This window comes from Sus scrofa, chromosome 5 (genome assembly GCF_054392235.1).
Source record: "Sus scrofa isolate SSC_HxYL_T2T_F1_AM1 chromosome 5, Sscrofa_HxYL_maternal_Yorkshire_Landrace_v2.0, whole genome shotgun sequence".
NCBI classification, from domain to species: domain Eukaryota; kingdom Metazoa; phylum Chordata; class Mammalia; order Artiodactyla; family Suidae; genus Sus; species Sus scrofa.
Genome location: NC_139387.1, coordinates 36,808,617 through 36,832,930, shown reverse-complemented (window position 1 = coordinate 36,832,930; position 24,314 = coordinate 36,808,617). Strand labels below are relative to the sequence as shown.

The window sequence follows — 24,314 nt, the reverse complement described above, 5'->3', positions numbered from 1 at the left end:
CAGCTCACGGCAATGCCAGATCCTTAACCAACTGAGCGAGGCCAGGGATTGAACCCACAATCTCATGGTTCCTAGTCGGATTTGTTTCTGCTGTGCCAAGAAGGGAACTCTAGAATTTTTTGATAATAAAATATATAGTGCTCGGAATCCAGACATTGTTCTTGGTGTTTTATGGTTATGTGTTCTTACTTAATTCTCCGAAAAACTCTAAGAGACAAGTACAATTATTATTCCCATGGATCAGGAAATAGAGGATAAGAATGGCTAAGAAACTTGCTCAAGCGCACACAGTTAAACATGTGGCAGAGCAAAGATTTACAATAGGTCTAAATCTGGTATTGTGACTCTAAATTTATTATCAGGACACCTTTATACATTTTCCTTATGATTTCTGCATCTATTAATGAAGTTTCTGATAATAACTTATTCAACAGAATACATCTTTTGGTTAAAATATAATTTTACCCTCAAGTTTTGCTCACTTAGAAGTAGCTTTTGAATAAAAAATATTTTACCTAGGTTTTCTTAATTTCACTGAATTTATTTAAATTTAGGCTTCCAGGAGTTCCCATTGTGGCTCAGTGGTTAATGAATCCGACTAGGAGCCATGAGGTTGCAAGTTCAATCCCTGGCCTTGCTCAGTGGGTTAAGGAGCCAGCGTTGCCTTGAGCTGTGGTGTAGGTCTCAGATGTGGCTTGGATCCTGAGTTACTGTGGCTCTGGCGTAGGCTGGCAGCTATAGCTCTGATTAGACCCCTAGCTTGGGAACCTCCCTATGCCTCGGGTGCGGCCCTAGAAAAGACAAAAAAATAAAAAAATAAAAAATAAATAAATTTAGGCTTCCAAATCCACAGATTAATGCAATCCTTATCAAATTACCCATGACATTTTTCACAGAATTAGAACAAATAATCCTAAAATATATATGGAACCATAAAAGACCCAGAATTGACAAAACAATCCTGAGGAAAAAGAACAATGCAGGAGTCATAAGTCTCCCAGACTTCACACAATACTACAAATCTGCATAACCAAAACAGCATGGTATTGGCATAAAAATACAAATAGATCAGTGAAACAGAAGAGAGAGCCCAGAAATCAACCTCACACCTAATAGATAAATAATCTTTGACAAAGGAGGAAAGAATGTATAATGGGGAAAAGACAATCTCTTCAGCAAGTGGTATTGGGAAAGTTGGAAGCCACATGTAAATCAATGAAGTTAGAACACACCGTCACACCACGCATAAAAGTAAACTCAAAATGGCTTAAAGACTTAAATATGAGACATGACACCATAAAACTCCTAGAAGAGAACATAGGCAAAACATTGTCTACCGTAAATCATAGCAATGTTTTTTAGGTCAGTTTCCTGAGGCAAGAAAGATAAAAGCAAAAACAAACATATAGGACCTAATCAAACTTGTAAGCTTTTGCACAGCAAAGGAAATCATAAACTAAAAGAAAAGACAGCTTACAGGCTAGGAGAAAATAATTGCAAACAATGTGACTGACAAGGGCTCAATTTGCAAAGTATACAAACAGTTCATATAACTCAACAACAACAACAAAACAAAGAGTCTAATATAAAAATAAGCAAAAGATCTAAATAAACATTCCTTCAAAGAAGACATATAGATGGCCAACAGGCACAGGGAAAAATGTTCATCCACTGCTAATTATTAGAGAAATATAAATCAAAACTATAATGACATACCACCTTGCACTGGTCAGAATGGCCATAATTTAAAAGTCTGCAAATAATAAATGTTGGAGAGAATGTGGTGAAAAAGGAACCTTCCTATGCTGTTGGTGGAAATGTAAATTTGTGCTGCCAAAATGGGAAACAGAATACTAAGAATAGAGTTGCCATGTAACCCAGCAATCCCACTCCTGGGTGTACATCCAGCCAAAACTATAATTCAAAAACATAAACGCACCCTTATGTTCTTCGCACTACTTATAATAGCCTAGACAAGGAAACAACCTAAATGTCCATAGACGAATGACAGATGAATGAAGAAGCTGTGGTATATATACACAATGGAATATTACTTAGCCATAAAAGAATAAAGTAATACCATCTGCAGCAACACAGATGAAACTAGAGATTATCATACTAATCTGAAGTAAGTTGGAAATAGAAAGACAAATACTGTATGATACCACATATGTGGAATCTGAAATATATGCAAATAAACACGTCTATGAAACAGAAACAGACTCACAGACATAGAGAACGGACTTGTGGTTGCCAAGGGGAAGAAGGATTGGGAGTTTGTTATTAGCAGATGTAAACTATTATATATAGAATGGTTAAACAACAAGGTCCTACTGTAAAGCACAGGGAAATATATTCAATATATAGTTTGTATGTGATAAATTATAACGGAAAAGAATATGAAAAAGAATATGTATATATATGGATAACTGAGTCACTTTGCTGTACAGCAGAAATTAACACAACATTGTAAATCAACTATACTTCAATGAAATTGAAAAATAAACAAATGAATAAATAAATTTAGGCTTCCAAAATTACTCTAAGGCTGGGTTATAGTCCATTTTTATGAATAACATTGAGGCTGTCTTTTTAGATCTCCTATAATTTTGAAAAAATTTCAAACATATTCTTTGTGATAAGCACTTCTTTTGCTTGGGTATGTCTCTTGAATAGTGGATAAAGACACCAGAATTATTTTTTCAAACCGATCTTATCAACTACCACTTTACTATAGAATTTTCTTTTACTAAATTGGATTTGGGGAGAGCTTAGAGCTTAATATTTATGGAGAACTTTCAACAGAATTTGATTTTTATTATTTTTCTTACTTTTATGTTTGATTTTAATGTTCAGAAGGATGCCCCAAATAAGGCCTTCGAGACTGAAGCCTTTTATCTGCAGATTGGCCAAAGCATAATCTATACAGAGTAAAGGCACAGCCATTTTCCTGGGTCTCAATCCACCACTAAAGAGATCCTCAAGAGGCTAGTTAGTTGGTAGTTCATTTTTTCCCTTTAATCCATGCACTGGCCTGTAACTGCAATCTGATGTCATTTTCTATTTGCAGTGAAATTAACATTTTACAACAAGGCCTCTCTGGATGACAATGACTGGAATCAAACATCCCTTCAGGGATTAATCATCTCACAAAGCAGAATTCCTAAGTGTGTGGTCTCTGCTGGAATGCAGAAATCACAAAGATTCTTTCATGATTTAAAGCAGGGTTCTTAACCTGGGAGTCATAGACTCCCAAGGCATCTGAGTTTATAATTGAGGGACCCATTAACCCGATAGGAAAAAAAATCCATATATTTATTTTCACTAATCTCTAGCTGAAATTTAGTACTTCCTTCCCTAATGAACGCAGGCCATACACCACAATAGTACTACTTATTGATAATACCTGTGATTCTATCTCTAAAAGAAATCATAGGTATTTTCCCTTTATATTACAGTTGTAACCAATGTCACAAAATAGCATTTATCCCCCTCTCTACTTTAAAATCATGGTAATAATCAGACATTACTGTACATCTTAAATTTAATGCCTTAATAAAGTAGCACATATATTACAATATCAAATTCAAAAAGTATATTGATAATTGTGCTTCGATATTATTAGCTCAAAATTTCATAGATTTGAAAGCATTTTTCTAAAAGGATTCCACAAGAGAAAAGGGAACCTTTGTGGGCTGTTGGTAGGAATGTAAACTGGTTCAACAACTATGGAAAATAGTATGGAGATTCCTCCAAAATCTAAAAATAGAGTTGTCATGTGATCTGGCAATTCCACTCCTGGGTATATATCCAGAAAAAACTCTACTTTGAAAAGATACATGCAACCCAATGTTCATAGCATCAGTATTTACAATAGCCAAAACAAGGAAGTAACCCAAGTGCCCATCAACAGATGACTGGCTTAAGATGATATAGATGTGTACATATACACCTATATGTACGAAGGAATATTATGCAGCCGTAAAAAGAATGAAACATTGCCATATGCAGCAACACAGATGGACCTAGAAAATATTATGCTTAGTGAGATAAGCCAGACAGAGAAACACAAATACTGTATGATATCACTTATCTATAGAATCTAAAAATCTAAAAAATAATGAGTCCATATACAAACACAGAAACAGACTCACAGACGTAGAAAACAAACTTATGGTTACCGAAGGGGACAGGGAGGGTGAAAGGGGCAATTTAGAAATATGGGTTTAACAGATATAAACTACTATATATAAAGTAGAAAAGCAAGGATTTACTGTATAACATAAGGAATTATATCTGAGGGCACTCTGGTCAAATGTAGCCTCTAAGCCAAACTCTGTGGTGCTCTGTGGTATCCAAAGCATCTTATGAAAGAGGAAGAGAACCTCATATACCTTTATAGCTTTCAGCTTTCAGCAGGGATGACTGATTCTCAATCTAACGGGTCTGAATCAGAACTCTTGAACATAAAGAAGACACACTAGTTCATGGACAGGAATGTGAGCAGGTCCCAGGGATTAACAGCCAAGGTGCTTCTATCCACAGTGTATCAGGCACGAATCCAGGTAAATTATGAACTTCTGCATAAATACTCCTGTACCAAGATTGAGAGGAATACCTAATGTGTATAATATATGGACTCAATTTAAGTTCTTATTCTTGAAGATGCCTATAGGAGAATCTAGCTTTCACGCTTTCAAATTTAATATGGATCTAACAGTATATCCAGAGGTTGACTCTGAACTTGGGACAGCTATTATCTTGAGATAATCACCCCATTCTCTGATTACTCATTGGTGAAAGCATTTATTTAAAAGAACATAACCTTAAAATAGAAATAATTTGGGAAAATTATGTGTATCAGTTAGCATTAAGATCTGCTGCATATAACTGGAAACCCGAAATCACAGTAGCTTAAATAAGATAGATATTTGTTTTCTCTTGTGTGAAAAAAAGTCCAGAGGTAAGAAGTCTAGGAGGAGCACATCTCTGTAAAGTCACTGTCCCAGGCTCCCTCTATCTTTGTGCTACTTTGCCTTTAGCAAGTCACATCTAGTTTTATGATTCAATATAGCTGGCAGTTCTTGCCATCACATCTGCATTCAAGTAGTAGGAAGTGTTTGAGGGGAAAGATGTTCAGTGCAGGACATCTTGGGTTGAGGTGCCTGAAGACATCCAAGAGAAAGTACTAGAGGAATGGTTGGAAATACTTAGAGCTTAGAGGGATTGCCTGGTGGGAGGTACAGGACCAGGAGTCAACTGTATAAAATGACGGGCACCAAAACCAGGGTGTATGAGATGGTCCAGACAGAGTGAATACCACTAAAAGAGGGCCAAGGAGACAGCCTTGGAAACATTAATAAATTTTTTTTTCCAAACAGAAAGGTAAAAGAGTTCTTCTCTCAGATGATTAAGCTTATTTTTAGCAGCCTTCTCAACTAGGAAGCTATTCAACACTTCTGCTTATATTTCATTGATCAGAACTTAGTCATACGGCTTCCTCTACACTTAAGGAAGAACAGGAAATGTAATCTCATAATTAAGTGTCTTGTTACCTCCAATCAAACTGGGCTTTTATTTCTAAAGAAGAAAAGGGAATGGATATTAGGTGGCAGTTGTGGTTCCTGGGACAGTAGATACATGTGGACTTGGGTATATACATGATTCAGGGAAGTACACAAGAAAGAGCATAGGACAAGCAGACAAATGCCCTGGGTCCTATGCTTGCCTCCACCTCACCTTTTATCTTTATCACCTTAGACAAATTACTGAGTTTCCTTGAAGGTTTAGTTTTTTGGTTTCTTTTGTCTTGTTAGGGTTGCACCCGATGCACATGGAAATTCCCAGGCTATGGGTCGAATCAAAGCTACAACTGCTGGCCTACAGCCATAGCAATGTGGGATCTGAGCTGCCTCTGTGACCTACACCATGGCTCATGGCAACACCAGATACTTAACCCACTGAGCCAGGGATATAACCCAAATCCTCATGGATATTAATTGGGATCATTTCCGCTAAGCCACAAAGGGAATTCCTCAGTTCTTTCATTTTTAATGTGGATATGACCATCCTTTTCCTTTGTGATTTTCATTTGTTGTGAACCTAACATGAGGCAATTGTGCCTTCAGGACGCCTGAAGCTGTAATCAGAGAAGAGTGGGTTCAGCAGACTTTTCAGTAAACCAATACCACCTGAAGCACTGAGCCAAGAAACAATCCCATCTCTGTATTGACCTGTCAACTTCTGATAATGCATTTTCCAAGTATAGGTGAAAATTAAACTATTGTGTCATCAGACAATTAAATGACGTCAGCTACATGTACAATTGTGATATGAGTAAAGTAAGTAATTTTCAATGGTAGCAGCATATCTGATAAATAATGCATTAAATGCAAGTCTTGATCACTGATGAGAAGAAAGAATCAACTCTAAAAAGCAGAAGGAAGATGGAAGTCTACAGGATTTTTAAATGGCTTACAGAATGAATGGGGACAGGGAGCTGAAGAAATGGCCCTTAGGCTGAACTTCCATGGACAATTACTGAAGCCCCCACAGAACTGCACAGCTACCCCTGCCATGAACAAGAAAACATCTGTTAAATCAGGATATTCCTTGAGGTCCTAGCTCCAGCATCACATGGCTGTAGCCTTGATCAGACCCAGCCTGATCCACACCTAAATGGTGTCCCATGCTCTTTCTTGCCTCACTTAACTCCACTTCAAAACCAGTTCCCAACGATTGGATATGATTGGTGTACCTTCAACTAACCCAGAACCCTAACTTTAAGAATCTAAGAAATAGAGCTTTTGCCTTTACAACCAGCTAGAAGCATGTGTACCTATGAAATGGAAATTTCCATTTGAGGTTCCAAAACACTAGCTGCATGTCTTAGAAATGAAATGATCTCAATGCAACATAATGGAATTAGGGCATAGGAAATTCATTTTACTCAAATATGGATTGAATGAAGAGAAAGAAAGCATAGGAAACACTCATGTACTCATGTACATGCTACTCATCTGTAGCATAAGTTAAAATACTTGCACCAGCATTAAACACAGCTTAGGCATGTGGCTGTTTCATTAAGGATACTATTTTACTCATAAGTAAAATTGCTCTTTATTTTCATTGATTAGGACTTACTCATTTTAATGTATTTATGTATATGACAAAACCACAATAATTAAAGTTCAGCATGTGCATGGAGATGATCTAATGAAATTTTATTGACTAAAAGAGTTCCCAATAATTATCTTTCTGCTTGAACAGTTTAGCTAATATAACATTAGACACTGAAAAGAATGGGCTAGAGTCATAGAAAAATGGTTGCAGTTCTTAATGATTCTAAAAATGTTGTGGGAAAAAATATATTCACTATAGTGAGAAGATAATTTTGTTGTGGCAGGTCAGAGAAGCTTCCAAGAAGGGTAGGTTCTCAAATTGATGATGCAGAACTTTCTCTGTAAAAAAGCTGTGACCTGCCACTGAATGGTATATTGGAGAAATATGGCTGGCAGATGGAAGAATTAGATTGATTACATTTCTGAAGATTGCTTAGGCAGGGCTTATGGAGAAGGTAGGAGAGAAGAGAAGACTGGGAGGCAATGGGGAGTGGTAAGACCCTTCTTTCTAAAGCCTATTTTGTACTCTACAGAATGGGAGAAAATATTTGCAAATGATGTGACCAAGGAGGGCTTAATTTCCAAAATATACAAACAGCTAATACAACTCAACAACAAAATAAACAACCCAATTGAAAAATGGGCAGAAGACCTAAATAGACATTTCCCCAAAGAGGGGATACAAATGGCCATCAGGCACATGAAAAAGTGCTCAACATCACTAATTATTAGAGAAATGCAAATCAAAACTACAATGAGGTACCACCTCATACCAGTCAGAATGTCATAATTAAAAAGTCTACAAGCAATAAATGCCATAAAGGATGTGGAGAAAAGGAAACCCTCCTATACTGTTGGTGGGAATGTAAGTTGGGTCAGTCACTATGAAAATTAGTGTGGAGGTTCCTCAGAAAACTAAGAATAGATTTACCATATGATCCAGCAATCCCACTCCTGGGCATGTATTCAAACAAAACTATAATTCAAAAGGATACATGCATCCCTATGTCCAAGCAGCATGATTCACAATAGCCAAGATATGGAAACAACCTAAATGTCCATTGACAGATGAATGGATAACAAAGTAAATACAATGGAATATTATTCAGCCATAAAAAAGAATCAAATAATGTCATTTGTAGCAACATGGATGGAACTAGAGATTATCGTACTAAGTGAAATAGAAAAAGACAAATTCCATATGATATTACTTTTATGTAGAATCTAAAATATGATACAAATGAAACCATATACCAAACAGAAATATACTGACAGACAAGGAGAACAGACTTATGGTTGCCAAGGGGGATGGAGTTGGGAGAGGGATGGAGCAAGAGGTTGGGGTTAGTAGGTGTAAGCTATTAGACACAGAGGGGATAAACAACAAGGTCCTATTATATAGCACAAGAACTATATTCAATATCCTATGATAAACCATAATGAAAAAGAAATATATACACATAAAAAAGAATGTATACATATATGTATAGCTGAATCACTTTGTTATATAGCAGAAATTAACACAACATTGTAAATCAACTATATGTCAATAAAAAATAAATAAAAAGTTATAAAAGGGAAAAAGTTTCATTTTTCCCAAAGAAAATGGTTCTCAAACTCTTTAGTCTCAAGATCCTTTTAAAAATTTAAAAATTGTGGCAGCCTCCAAAGAGTTTTTGTTTATATGTTACATCCATCAATAGTTACCATACTCAAAATTAAAACTGAAAATTTTTAACTATTTAAAGTAACAGTAAAAAACCTATTATATCTTAACAGAAAAGCTGGTTGCAATCTGAACCCCTAGCAATAAACTTTTTGTACTGTTAACATTAAAATCCATTAGTTTACCTTGTACTTTGAATGAATCTTTTACAAATTTTGATTTTGTAATATCATTCATTGGTTATTTGGAAAATATGAGTTCACTGAATTATGCAATATCCCAAAGATTGACAGAATAGACTGTGCAAAATTAAAAAAAAATTATTCATTAATGTCACCACTGATGTCATCAGGAAAATCTTTAGGCATTGAGAAGCTGTGAAGCTTAATGTTGTGGATATAAATTTTCCATAATTCTAATACTCATTTTAACCTTTAATTCTATCGTTGGCAACAAATACTGCTAGGTATTATTCTTGAAGTAACGGTTTCACTTCATTCATTTTTTTTTTGGTCTTTTTTTTTTGCTATTTCTTGGGCCGCTCTTATGGCATATAGAGGTTCCCAGGCTAGGGGGTCTAATCAGAGCTGTAGCTGCAGTTTATGCCAGAGCCACAGCAATGTGGGATCCGAGCCGCATCTGCGACCTACACCACAGCTCACGGCAACGCCAGATCCTTAACTCACTGAGCAAGGCCAGGGACCGAATCCGCAACCTCATGGTTCCTAGTCGGATTTGTTAACCACTGTGCCACGACAGGAACTCCACTTCATTCATTTTATCTGCCAAATCCCCAGGTCTGAATCATGATGGTTATTCTGTCAGTTGTTCTTTTAAATAAAAGTGGTGGCCCATAGGGAAAAAAAAAGTGGCTTTCGCAGCCTCACAACTCAAGCAATTGTACAAGTGCTTTTTCTAGAGACAGTCATAGCACTTCAGTATACAGAAGTGCTTTATGCGTACTTCCCATTTTATCACACAAAATGTACCCAGAGGTCGAGATGTAAGAAACCAATACCTTTTCTGCTTCATCAAGGGCTCTCCAAGTGCAAGAAGCACTACTTTTTTTTTTTCTTGCTGTGAGCGCGTAGAGGTAGGTGATGAATGTCACTTTTCTGACTCAAACGAAGGTGCCACCAATTTTGTCTAACATCATTGCAAATATCAATAGAGTGAAAAAGACAAATAATGCCTTAGTTTTGCCATGACAATAAATTTGACCTCATGAATTCCCTGAAATACTCCTGCAGCGGTATTTAAATTGATGGGTTCTAGGTAGGTCCCATACCCCAGGGTCTGCGGTAACTGACATTGGCAGGGATATTTGGGTATGTGCCAGCTCCAATTCGCAAAACGTTGAAAGAATCTTAGATTATTATTTGCATATCATTAACATCAATCATGAATTTTTACCTGAGAAACACTTCAAACAAAATTCATTAGCTTGAGAAAAACCTAATTTTGTTAGTGATTCCAAGGTGCTCTGTTGGCCCTCTTCTGATGGTATACACTCTTTCTGGGCTACCTCATCCACACCCTGGCCTACATTTTGTACACTCCTAGTCCAGAACTAGACAGTTCCTCTGCGCTCTGAACTGACATTTCCAACCATTTCCCTGGCACCTTCCCTTGGGTGTGTTCAGGGACCTCAAATTCCAAGTATCCTGAACTAAACATCTTTCTTCTCAAATCTATTTCCCCTTCTCTAGCTCCCCTCTTAGGTGCCCAAACCAGAAATGGAAGTAGACTGGCTTTCCCCCAACTACACTACGAACTGATTCTTAGATCTTGTTGACCACTTTCTGTCTTTTGAATCACCCTGCCAACCTGTAGCTCCATTGTGAGTCCCTGGAGAAGTAACTGCCTCTGCTATCCTATCTGATCTCTCTGCTTTAGATTTGCTCTACTACAATTCATCCCTTTTTATAGATACTATTACTTTTTCCCAAAGCCAAAAAGACCGTGTAACTCCTTTTCTAAAAATTCTTCCTTGGCATCTTAGGGACCAGAGGGAAATTCCTCAGCTTGGCCTACAGCATCGTTTAGTATCTACTCTGTCACTTTCCAGCCTTATTTTCCTTTATGTCCTCTACGCTCCCAGCCACAACATTCTCCTTACAGTTCTTTCAAAGTACAGTAGTCTTTCCCACCTTGGTGCTTTTGCTCATGCAGTTCCCTCTGCATAGAAGTCCTTTCCCTTCCATTTGTTTATCAGTATCACACTTATTCTTCAGTATTCAGTTTAAGTATTCAGTGGACACATTTTGACCCCTCCATCCATGCCCTCCAGGATATTCCCACAACTAGGATAGTGCTTGCTACAATAGGTGGTTATCATTGATTTTCTTGCCTGTATCCTCCAGGACACAAATCTTTCAATCCAGAACTTGTCATGTAATGGTTTATTTCTTTCTGCAGTGCTTATCGATGTGTTGGGCACATAGAAATTTTTTTTTAATTCAACTAGTTAAATTGGATAAAATAATTTTTTAAAAAAGAATAAAAGATTATGGCTGTACATTTTTTAGAGGGTTATTCTCTGTATAATTCTGTATCGCATACTTAAAAATTATGGTGGAATAATGCTACATTTTTATAGACTATAATTTCACAGTTCTTTTCTGGAGTTAATTGGGTTTCTATTGGTTTTATCTACTCACCTCGTTTGTGGAAGGAGCATCATTTAGTGGATAATAAAGGGTCCTTGAACTGGGATGATTTCAGTAAGAAAATCCCTTGTCTTTGTGTGACTGTTTCCCTTTTCAATGGGGATGGCCAAACTATTCCTGTATAGTAGTTTCTAACTGCTTGAGGTAGGTTGGGTAGCATAGGGTTTGGGTTGGGCAAAACTTACCATTAAACTTTATCCTAGAGAGAAGATTATCTGGAAGGTGAGGGTCATTTTTCCTTTCACATCTGGAAAAGCTTGTTGAGAGCAGTCTGCTGGAGATTAAGGCACTCATGATGGCCATGAATTGGCTTCAGTTGATTTTCATCCTAACTGTTCTCAACTATGGCTGAACTGTAGAGGTGAAGAGGCAGAATTAGCAATTCCACCAGAGACTGATTGATGCTGTGGGGGGAGCCATATTTGGGAAAGCTTCTTGGTGACTCGTGAAATAAAGTGCACATATGTCCTGAAAGAGTGTTATTAGAAGAATCTCATAGTCTTATGCTTTCTCCTGGGAATTCTTAGAAACACAGAGAAATTATTTCTTGAATGTGAAGTCTTCAACATTTCATAGTTCAATAGTTAGAATTTACTTTAGCTAGTTTGCTTTAGCCATTGCACTCTTACTCAAAATTAAAAGGCCTCTCATGTGAAGCAGAGGAGAATCTGGTTTCAACAATGCTTCTGACTAGAATCACTAGGAGGGCCCTGGTTGGATTGACTGTGGAAATCTTTAGATATTTCAGAAAACTTCTTTTTTCTTTCTTTTTTTTTTTTTTTTTTTGTCTTTTGTCTTTTGTTGTTGTTGTTGTTGTTGTTGCTATTTCTTGGGCTGCTCCCGCGGCATATGGAGATTCCCAGGCTAGGGGTTGAATCGGCGCCGTAGCCACCGGCCTACGCCAGAGCCACAGCAATGCGGGATCCGAGCCGCGTCTGCAACCTACACCACAGCTCACGGCAACGCCGGATCGTTAACCCACTGAGCAAGGGCAGGGACCGAACCCGCAACCTCATGGTTCCCAGTCGGATTCGTTAACCACTGCGCCACGATGGGAACTCCTATTTCAGAAAACTTCTTACCACAATCTTTTCTTTTATTTGGCCTGTTTTTCTTCCCTCCATTCCCTTAAAAAAAAAAAAAAAAGTCATTCACGTCAGTCAAAAGATGATGAAAATATGTTTCGCCACACTTTTATTCAGTTGAAATATATGTCTTATACAAAGCTAGATCTTTTACATAGTAAATACTATATTCCAGAATTTTTGAAAACAGGAGTTCTCTTATTTTGAAGGATAATCAATTTTTTTTTTTTTTTTTGGCTTTTTAGGGCCACACCTGAGGCATATGGAAATTCCCATGCTAGAGGTCGAATTGGAGCTTCAGCTGCCAGCCTATGCCACAGCCATGCAGAATCCGAGCCCCATCTGAGGCCTACACCGCAGCTTACGGCAATACTGGATCCTTTAACCCACTGAGTGAGGCCAGGGATCGAACCCGATTCCTTAAGGTTGGGTTTGTTACCACTGAGACACAATGGGAGCTCCAAATTTATTTTGTAACCTTACGGTTTTCTATGCAATAATATATGTTCATTTTTAATGAGGTGTAGGTGTGGTTATACGTACATTCTTTTACTCCTCTTTTTGGGAATCTCTAATGAGTCTTCACTTTATCAAATGTGTCTCCTATGGTATTTTTGTTTTTGGTATAATTGCTAAAAGTGGAATAATGAATGACTCACCTGCCAGTACCTCTATTAAATCTTGTCCTGACATAATTTTTGTAACTTTACACCAATTTTTCCTTATCTTAATCCCTAAATATAGATGTTGATTCCCCAACACATTTTTTTTTTTCTTTTTTCTTTTTGTCTTTTCTAGGGCCGCACATGTGGCATATAGAGGTTCCCAGGATAGGGGTCTAATTGGAGCTGTAGCTGCTTGCCTGCACCAGAGCCCAGCAATATGGGATCCGAGGTGCATCTGTGGCCTATATTACAGCTTACGGAAACATTGGATCCTTAACCTGCTGAGCGAGGCCAGGGATTGAACCCCCAACCTCATCGTTCCTAGTTGGATTAGTTAACCACGGTAATGCCCACATTTTTGTTTTCTATGCTTATATATTTTAATTTGTATAGCTTCTATACATTGTGTAGTTTATATAACTACTTGAAACAATGTGCTCATAGCTTGTCAAACAATGTTACAAGAGGGAAATACATAGAACTAGAGTCCACCTGCATTTCATGGTGTTATTGATTTAACAGTAATCTCATTAACTGTGCTGCTTTCCAAAGTGACCACAAACATTACTTCATATTGTTAAGCAGAGAAACTATCCTTTGGAAATGAGCACAGATAATTTTCAGAAAGAACACAGTCATTGTAAAGCATGCTGTAGCTAGAAGCTAGGGCAAATAAAAGCTGCAAATGAACCAATAAAAAAGAAAAAGAAAAGGATTTGCAAAATGAATCCTGTGATGCATTTAGGGAAGAGCTGTATGACATTTCCTTTAGCTGTAATAATGGTATTCTATTTGGTTGACCAGCTGGCCATCCAGCCCCTAAAGACTTCATATCCTGTTTTCCAATTATAGGACTACAAATTAATGCATCTCCAGTGTTGAGCAATGACATTTTGGATCATTTAACTAACTCCTTTTTACAGGTTACCTTCTTTTATCAGCACAATAAAAATGAGATTGACGGCAGCGTTTACAGTCACTACGAAGAGGCGCCTAATAAGCTGGTTGAGTCATGAACTCATTCTTTCCTGTTGCCCAGCATTTCTAGCAGAGCTGAAAGGTTGGAGGAAAATGAACCATACATTTTGTAAATAGTAAAAGAACCGTGGTGATAGGTTAATTTTAACAATGTTAAACAAGGATAAAAAATCATTTGTTCACCATATTTCATTTATTTTTAATTTAATTTAATTTAATTTTTTATCTTTTTAGGGCCACACTCACAACATATGGAAGTTCTCTGGCTAGGAATTGAATTGGAGCTGTAGCTGCCAGCCTACACCACAGCCACAGCATCGCTGGATCTGATCTGTGTCTGTGACCTATACCACAGCACATGGCAATGGCAGATTCTTAACCCACTGAGCAAGGGCAGGGATCGAACCTGCGTCTTCATGGATACTAGTCAGGTTTGTTACTGCTGAGCCATGATGGGAACTCCCACTTATTTTATTTTATTTTTTGTCTTTCTAGGGCCACACCTGTGGCATCTGGAGGTTCCCAGGCTAGGGGTCAAATTAGAGCTGCAGCCGCTGGCCTATAGCACAGCCACAGCAACACCGGATCCAAGCCATGCCTGCGACCTACACCGCAGCTCACAGCAATGCTCTGGATCTTTAACCCACTGAGGGAGGCCAGGTATTGAACCTGCATCCTCATGGATACTAACTAGCCAGATTCTGCTGACCCAGAATGGGAACTCCCCCACCATATTTTAGAATTAAGGAAACAATTGCTTAATAATGAGGTTTGAATTTACCTAATCACACATCAGCTGGGAAATATACTGAAAATCATCTGGAGCCATAAATATTTGCAGTATTTTCCCTCTTAGAAAAATGCCTCATAGGCAGTTGATTTGAAACCATACTTCTGTAATATTTTAATAATTTAAGAAAGATGCTGTTATGTTATTAAGCTAAATTTTTTGTGTTGCTACTATTGTAATATTTGATAAATGAATAATGTGGATATTCTTGTGTTCTGCCATTGACATGACTGGCATGGTAAAGGTTTCCTTTGTTTTCCAGGTTTAAATGTTGGGTTGGGCAGTATGAAAGAAAGAGTTCCATACTGCATAATAAGTTCTTCTTGATGGGATGATGCTTTCAAAGGAATTCAGACCCAAGCTCCCTTTTTCTGAGATTTGAATGGTCAAGTTGGAAATCCAAAATCTAAATCTACCCTTTTCTTCCTTGTTCTAGAAGAAAGCATATTGTCAGATCCCCCACCCCCACCCCTGAATAAGGTCTTATTGTGCCTGGGAAGAGTCATATTCACAAAAAACATTAAATTTGAATTTTTGATGTGTCATCTGTAAATGTGGCCATATGTAAAGTTTCAGTGACAGATGCATTCTACAAATTTAAATGTGTTTTTTTTTTTTTTTTTTTTTTTGGCTTTTTAGGGCTGTACCCACAGCATATAGAGGTTCCCAGGCTAGGGGTCAAATTGGAGCTACAGCTGCTGGCCTACGCTGCAGCCACAGCAATGCCAGATCCGAGCCATGTCTGCAAACTACACCACAGCTCATGGCAGCGCCAGATCCTTAACCCACTGAGTGAGGCCAGGGATCGAACCTACAACCTCATGGTTCCTATATGGACTCGTTTCTGCTGTGCCATAATGGGAACTCCTTTAAACATGTATTTTATCACTGGATTACATCCCTCATGTACCTAAAGTTAAATGACTTAGGCGACCCTGAGGGATTATATGAATTATATACTAGTCAAACTATCACTGTAAATATTATTTTCAGCTCTGGTTGTACATTACAATGATATGTAGATGGAAAATGTGTAAATGCACAATCTCCTTAATAAAAACAAAATCCAAAAACAACTCCAGTGGCTGTTTTTTGTTTTGTCTTTTTGCCTTTTCTAGGGCTGCTCCCTCGGCATATGGAGATTCCCAGGCTAGGGGTCTAATCAGAGCTGTGGCCTACACCACAGCCACAGCACCACGGGATCTGAGCTGCGTCTGCGACCTACACCACAGCTCACGGCAATGCCGGATCCTTAACCCACTGAGCATCGCCAGGGATCAAACCCGCAACCTCATGGTTCCTAGTTGGATTCATTAACCACTGAGCCATGACGGGAACTCCCCAATGGCTGATTAATCCCTTTTCCGCTTTTTTTTTTTTTGGTGGGAACATGTAACTGGCACACAGTGGTAGCCTTGTGAATTGAATAATTGACGACTTTGTTAAAATTAAAGCAAATTAAACAGAAAGGATTTAGCTCATCATTAATTAAGAATGTGAGTGAGGGGAGTTCCTGTCGCGGCTCAGTGGTTAACGAGTCCGAATGGGAACCATGAGGTTGCGGGTTTGATCCCTGGCCTTGCTCAGTGGGTTAATGATCCAGCCTTGCCGTGAGCTGTGGTGCGGGTCACAGACTCGGCTTGGATCCTGTGTTGCTGTGGCTCTGGTGTAGGTGGGCGGCTGCAGCTCTGATTAGACTCCTAGCCTGGGAACCTACATATTCTGTGGGTGCGGCCCTAGAAAAAGGCAAAAAAAAAAAAAAAAAAAAAAAGAATGTGAGTGAAATTTAGCTCTGGGAATATATGCTGGAAGGACAGAACAAAGTGACTACTTAAGTGAGGAAATATATGACGATCCATGAAGTTTTTACGTAGACCTGCAGAGTCCAGTTTGATAGTTATGTGATTGCATTTTTAAAAATCTGCTTCTGGGAGTTCCCGTCTGGCGCAGTGGTTGACGAATCCGACTAGGAACCATGAGGTTGCGGGTTCGGTCCCTGCCCTTGCTCACTGGGTTAACGATCCGGCGTTGCCGTGAGCTGTGGTGTAGGTTGCAGACGCGGCTTGGATCCTGCGTTGCTGTGGCTCTGGCGTAGGCTGGTGGCTACGGCTCTGATTCGACCCCTAGCCTGGGAACCTCCCATATGCCGCAGGAGCGGCCCAAGAAATAGCAAAAAGACAAAAAAAAAAAAAATAAAATAAAAAAAAAAAAAAAAAAAATCTGCTTCTGAAAGGGTGTTCAGAATTAAAGAGCAGTTTGAGGAGTTGGGAAGAATGAGGAGAACACCACATTTCCCAGAAGCAGGCAAAGGTAGTGACTCTGACTAGACTGCCTTGAATATCTTGCAGAGAGAGTTAAGCCAATAGCTTCACATTAAGGGCCTAAAGCTAGTGACCCATGGGTGAAAGAGCAGTCAAACCTGTCCAATTTATGTTTGATTTATCTTGTGGCATAATATATATTTTTTAATCTAGCATTTTTCTTCTAATTCTTTCAAAGCACTGTGCAAATAATTACTGTTCTTCCCAACGTCTGACAAAGAGGATAGCAAAACAATGTATTTTATAAATTGCTGGTCAGTGGATGCATGTGCTAGGAAGGAATTTAATCATCTCTTGGACTTCATGTCCTCAGTTCTAACTACCCTATGGTGCTACCTATGTAATAGGCAGTGGTAGATGGAAGAAAGAGTGACTTTCCAGTCAGGGATATTGGGGTCTGCACCCCAGACCAACCACTTAATTAACCTTATGGCACTGGACATATTACTAAACTTTTCTGAACCTCAGTTTCTTAATTTGAAAAACAAGCATAGTAATGCTAGCTTATTGTAAATAGTAAAAATGCTATGAGTGACTGGTCAGAATGGCCATCAGCAGAAAGTCTACAAATAATAAATGCCAGAGAGAGTATGGAGTAAAGGGAACCTTCCTAGACTGTTGTTGGGAATGTAAATTGGTACAACCACTATGGAAAACAGTATGGAGGTTCCACAGAAAGCTAAATATAGAACTACCATATGATCCAGCAATCCCACTCCTGGGCATCTATCCAGAGAAAACCATAATTCAAAAAGATATATAGATCTCAGTGTTCACTGCAGCACTATTTACAATAGCCAAGACATGGACGCAACCCAAATGTTCATCAACAGAGGACTGGATACAGATGTGTTACGTCTATACAATGGAATATTAGCCATAAAAAGAATGAAATAATGCCATTTGCAGCAACATAGATGGATCTAGAAATTATCATATTAAGTGAAGTCAGACAAACATCATATGATATCACATACATGAAATCTAAAAAAATGATACAAAAGGACTTATTTACAAATCAGAAACAGATTCACAGACACAGAAAACGATCTTATGGTTACCAAAAGGGAAGGTGGGAAAGGGATAAACTGGGTTTGCGATTAACATATACACACAACTATATATAAAATAGATATATACATAACTGAGTCACTTTGCTGTATACCTGAAACTAACACAATATTGTAAATCAACTATACTTCAATAGAACTTAAAAAAAAATGCTGCGTGTGAAATGTCTGGTACCTGGCAAGCTCTCAACATTTCATAAAACTTATTACAGTTCTTTTATCTTTAGTTTTATCTATTGTTACACAAAGAGAAAATGTCCAAAAATTCTGACCTGGAGCGTCAGGCGTTTACTGTTTTCAGAATTCTCAGCTGTGCATAGATCGCAGTCCTGGGTGAACTTTTTAACCCCTGTGACAAGGCATCATAATGGGAAAATTTCTAATTTTGTATAGGGTGTATTTGTCAATCAGTGGTCTAGCTCTTAACCAGATCTTTTGTAAGATGCCTTTGAAAGTCCTCAGAGAAAGAATTCATTTGGTGTTTGCACTTGATCACTTACATTTTATGTATTTTAGGAGTAAGCAACACCTGTAATTAACATCTATTTATACAGGTTTTTTTTTTTTTTTTTTTTAAAGGCAACAAATAATTTCTGCTGACACTCTTCTGATGTGAGTTGGTCCAAGCCTGCAGCGGTGATATTCAGGGAACCAGCCCCTGCCCCCGCACAGCCTCCTCTGGCCACAGCAGGCCCAGCTGACCTTTGCCGGGCTCCCTGGGTCAGTCCCTATCCTCTCTCCCTTTCTCCAACTCTCCGCCTAGCCCACTCCAGCTGCTTCCCATTCACTTCCTGGCTTCACAGCTTGCAGAGAGGGCTTGGGAATACTTCCCAAGTGAGACAGGGATCAGCATTCTTCACAGCTGGCCGTTTTCCTGCCAAACGGGAGTCTTCCTCTTGCAGCATCTCCCACCTGTGTGCTGCAGCGTTGGAATCATAATCGCTTTTGGATGCATTCCTGGCAGCCAGAGCTCAGAGCACGTGACACAACCTGAGCGGAATTCCTGCCCTCGACTGTCGGGGAGGCCACCCACTGCACATTTGGTCCAGGGCACTGGAAATCCCCCTGCCCTGCCTCCCACTCCAACCCTAGGGAAAGCATCATCTCAGCAGATTTCTATGCCGTTCCTGTTCTGCCCTGTTCCCATTTCCTCAAAGGAGAGCTCTGAGGAAGGTCAGCAGAGGTTGGAATCAGCTAACCAGGGTTAAATCATGGGAAACACCAGTGATCCAGACAGGAAATAGGAGCCAAGAGCAGTTTCAGAGAGTTGACAAAAAACAGGATCGGCTGAATATTCACCCCTGTGGATACGTGGAGCGGGCGGTCGCCTGCTGCGATCTTTGCGCTTCTGCGGGTGAACTCCAAAGGCTTCACGCAGCGCTTGAACTTCTAGTTCCTAGCACAGCTTCCTCTTTCCAGTAAAAGCAGGGTGTGGTGCAGCATTTTCCAGAGTGTTCTGTAGAACAATAATCCCCTGAGATGCTCCTTGAGGAAAGGTTTCCATGGTTGAACAACATTGAACAACCCTGCACACTGACTCTTGCTCAAGCAGATTTGCAGAGAGATTTCATAGGCTGGAGGCTCTTGAAAGTTCTCCTTCACCCCGAGGTTCTGAAAGTTACTGGACCACAGAATGCTTCTTGCAAGTAACACCTAATAACAACCAGTAAAATTAGCGTTCAACGGATGTGCTGTTCTTTATACCCGCCAAGCACACACCCAACTCAGGGCCTTTGTCCTCCCAGTTCCCTCTGCCTGGAATGCTGTTTCTATGGATATTCACATCACTAACTTCCTCACTTGATTTAGGTCTCTGCTCAGGAGATGTCTTCCATGACTATCCTATAGTCACTTCCTCTTTCACACCCTTCTAGTCACTTTCTATTTATTCCCTTACCCTGCTTTATTATTGTTTTTGTAGCACTTATAACTTAGCATAAGTCACTTATTTGTTGTTATGTAAGAATTAATTTTGTTTTGATAAATCCTTTGTAATTTATTATTTTTTCTTTTTGAATGATTTTTATTTTTTCCATTATAGTTGATTTACAGTGTTCTGTCAATTTCTACTGTACAGCAAAGGGACCCAGCCATATATATGTATATGTGTGTGTGTATATATATATATATTTTTTTTTTTTTTCCCTCACATTACCCTTCATCATGTTCCATTGCAAGTGACTAGAAACAGTTCTCTGTGCTATACAGCAGGGTCTCATTGCTTATCCGCTCCAAATGCAATAGTTTGCACTTATTAACCCCAAACTCCCACTCCATCCCACTCTCTCCTCTTCCCCCTTGGCAACCACAAGTCTGTTCTACAGGTCTATGAGTTTCTTTTCTGTGGAAAGGTTCATTTGTGCCCTATATTACATTCCAGATAAAAGTGATATTATATGGTATTTGACTTTCTCTTTCTGACGTAGTCCACTTACTATGAGGGTCTCGAGTTCCATCCATGTTGCTGCAAATGGCATTTTTGTTCTTTTTTATGGCTGAGTAGTATTCCATTGTGTATATGTACCTTGTCTTCTTAATCCATTCATCTGTCGATGGACATTTAGGTTGTTTCCATGTCTTGGCTATTGTGAATAATGCTGCAATAAACATGTGGGTGCATGTATCTTTTTCAAGGAAAGTTTTGTCCAGATATATGCCCAACAGTGGGATTGCTGGGTCATATTCTTTATTTAGTTTTCTGATGTACCTCTATGTTGTTTTCCAGAGTGGTTGTACCAATTTTGATTCCCACCAACAGCGGAGGAGGGTACCCTTTTCTCCACATCCTCTCCAGCATTCGTTATTTGTTGACTTTTTTTTTTTTTTTTTTTTTGGTCTTTTGTCTTTTTAGGGCTGTACCCATGGCATATGGAGGTTCCCAGGCTAGGGGTCTAATCAGAACTATAGCTGCTGGTCTATGCCAGAGCTGCAGCAATGCCAGATCTGAGCCTCATCTGTGACCTTCACCATAGATCATGGCAATGCCATTAACCCACTGAGCAAGGCCAGGGATTGAACCTGCAACCTAGTTGGATTCGTTTCACTGCTCCAAGATGGGAACTTCTTATTGACTTGTTAACGATGGCCATTCTGACCAGTGTGAGGTGGTACCTCATGGTAGTTTTGATCTGCATTTCTCTAATAAATAGTGATGTTGAACATTTCTTTCATGTGCTTTTTGGTCATATGTATATCTTCTTTGGAGAAATGTCTATTCAGGTCTTTTGCCATTTTTTCAATTGGGTTGTTGGCTTTTTTTGCTGTTGAGTTGTATATTTTAGAGATTAAGCCCTTGTCAGTTGCATCATTTGAAATTATTTTCTCCCATTCTGTAGGTTGTCTCACTCTCTCTCTCTTTTTTTTTTTTTTTATGGTTTCTTTTGCTGTGAAAAATCTTGTCAGTTTGATTATGTGCCATTGGTTTATTTTTGCTTTTATTTTTGTTGTCTTGGGAGACTGACCTAAGAAAACATTTGTATGATCAATGTAGAGATATTGTAATTTAAAAAAACTTCATGAGGGCAGAGATACTGATGTAGCTTCAGCTCTGGAATGGTGCTCAGGGCAGGGCTGACATCACAACAAATAGTTGTTGAGTGAATCCATGAAAAGAGGAAAAGAGCATAAGGATTGCAAGCCAAAGGCTGGCATTAAACCCTAACTGTACCTCTATCTCTCTTGATATTACTTTGAGCAAATATCTTTATTGCTTGGACTCTCAGTTTCTTGATATAAAATGAGAAGAAAAAAATAACATCTATCCTGTCTATCTTACAGGAACATGAGAAGGATCAAATGAATGCTGGGCTATGTTGGTGCTTTATAAAGTGTCAGGTGCTATCTTAGTCTGTTCAGGTTGCTATAACAAAAATGCCACTAACTGGGTGGCTTATATATACAAGAGAAATTTATCTCTCACAGTACTGGAGGCCGAGAAGTCTAAGATCGGGGTACCGACATGTCAGGTGTCTGGTGAGAGCTTGCTTCCTTATTCATAGACAGCTTTTTTTTTTTTTTGGCTGCCCCATAGCATATAGAGTTCCTGGGGCTGGGATCAAATCTGAGCTGCAATTGCAAGCTATGTCACAGATGAGGCAACACTGGATCCTCTAACCCACTGTGTGGCCCAGGGGTTAAACTACCTGTGTCCTGGGGCTGCAGAGACCATGGATCCTGCTGTGCCACAGTGGGAACTTTTTTTTTTTTTTTTTTTTTTTTTTTTGCTGTGTCCTCACATGACAGAAGGACAGCTTTATTGGGGTTTCTTTTATGAGAGCACTAATCCCATTCATGAGGGCCCCACTCTTATGACCTGATCATCTTCCAAAGAGCCCACCTCCAAATACAATTGCATTGAGAACTAGGTTTCAACATATGAATTTTGGGGGCACACACAAACATTCAGACCATCCAGACTAAGCGTATGTAGATTGTTATTATCACAGATAAAATGCAGAAAAGAAAAAGGAGGTAAACCCCATGGTGGAGAGCGGATTCTCTAGCGGTGTGAGGATAGGTCATTTGGACAGAAGGGAAGAATAGAGCAAGGAAAAACCCAGAACAGGGGGTGTGATCTAGAAAGGAAAAGACCATTGCTATTGTCCTCAATCACAGGGAGGTGGGAGTGCTTCTGGGAGGAAGAAAGATGTACAAATGAGGCTGCTGAGAGTTGCTATGCCTCTGATAATTTGTTTTTCAATCACAGTTTTTTAATCCATTTGAAAGCCTTGATGGAATCAATGTGGCCTAGGTTTTATTTATAAGGCCACTGGAGCAGAGGGGATTTCAATACTATAGTCAAGGCCATACAGGAAATGTAAGTCCGGATCTAAGTGCTGATCTGAGGCTGTGTGACAGTGCAGTCTTGGCTCCCACATAGCCTAATGGGGTCTGACCTCACCCTGTTTGGAGGTGGCCTTGTAAGAGCAAGAGCAAGGTCCACCAGAGAACATCTGTTAACCTCTTCCCCAGCTCTTAGAGAAAAGAGCTGGAACCACAAATTTACAGACACTGCTGAGGCCTGGGACCACCCAGTGGGGAGATCTCTGGTGGAGGGAGCAGAGGAAGGAAAGAGGAAGGTAGGAAGTTGTTAAAATGTAGCACTGGTTTTGACTTTGTTTTTAGCGGAAATGTGCATATGTTCAGAAAGCAGAAATCACTGAGGCTGAGGTGCGTGGAGATTGCAGCTTGCTTTGTTTACTTTTATTATTTTCTGTTGCTAGGGCTAATTTCTTCTCATATCTTGTTTCTCTCTCTCTCTCTCTTTTTTTTAATCATGTGGGGTTATTATTATTTGCATTACCTAGTTATCTGTGTGCCTCCATCAGAGTCAACCTAAAAATCATGACTTCAGTAACAAATCTGGGAATTGAATCAATTGAGTCAAATTTAATATTCTTCTCTGTGTTACCAATGTTTACCTAATCAGGATTTAAATCAACTCTGAAAAACCTTGGTGTATTTGGGTATTAAATTCAATAGGCTTCCTACAAATCCAGCTAATAGACTTGATGTGTGAAACTTGTCCCCACTGAAGATGCTGGGAATTCTGCCTATAAAATAAGGGAGTAACATGGCTGGAAATCAACTCCTGACATTTTTAGAATACGGGATAAAAGGAGCATGATTAATGTTGTTTGTACTCCATGGAGTTCATTTTTTCTTATGAAAGTTGTCAGAGTGATTCTGGATTTGATGATGTATAATATGGCAATAAAGAACAAGGAAAGACAAATAGAAAATATCTGATTGGCTGGGACCGCATAGCCCTGTTTGAGGTGAGAAGAACAGGATAATTTAGCTCCCCAAACCTTTCAATTGAAACAAAGAGGTAACTGATATTTAGAGGTAAGAATGGACATAGAGAAATGCTTTTTTTCTCTCTCTCTCTCCCCCCCTCTTTTTTTTTTTTTTTTTTTTTTTTTTTTTTTTGCTTTTTAGGGCTGTACC

General features: G+C 39.0%; 1 protein-coding gene across 2 annotated transcripts in view; it reads right to left on the bottom strand.

Moving 5' to 3' along the window:
- LOC102164628 (uncharacterized) overlaps window positions 1-24,314 on the bottom strand; it is a 248,232-nt gene that overhangs the window by 38,568 nt on the left and 185,350 nt on the right. Inside the window, exons 8-10 of one of the 2 annotated variants that reach the window (XM_084956317.1) lie at window positions 14,135-14,259; window positions 12,539-12,583; window positions 11,642-11,809 (exon numbers count right to left, since the gene is read on the bottom strand). In XM_084956317.1, the coding sequence (XP_084812443.1) occupies window positions 11,642-11,759 (118 nt within the window). In that variant the 5' untranslated portion in view covers window positions 11,760-11,809; window positions 12,539-12,583; window positions 14,135-14,259. The remainder of the gene's footprint in view (window positions 1-11,641; window positions 11,810-12,538; window positions 12,584-14,134; window positions 14,260-24,314) is intronic. The other variant, XR_014803568.1, reaches the window with a different exon arrangement.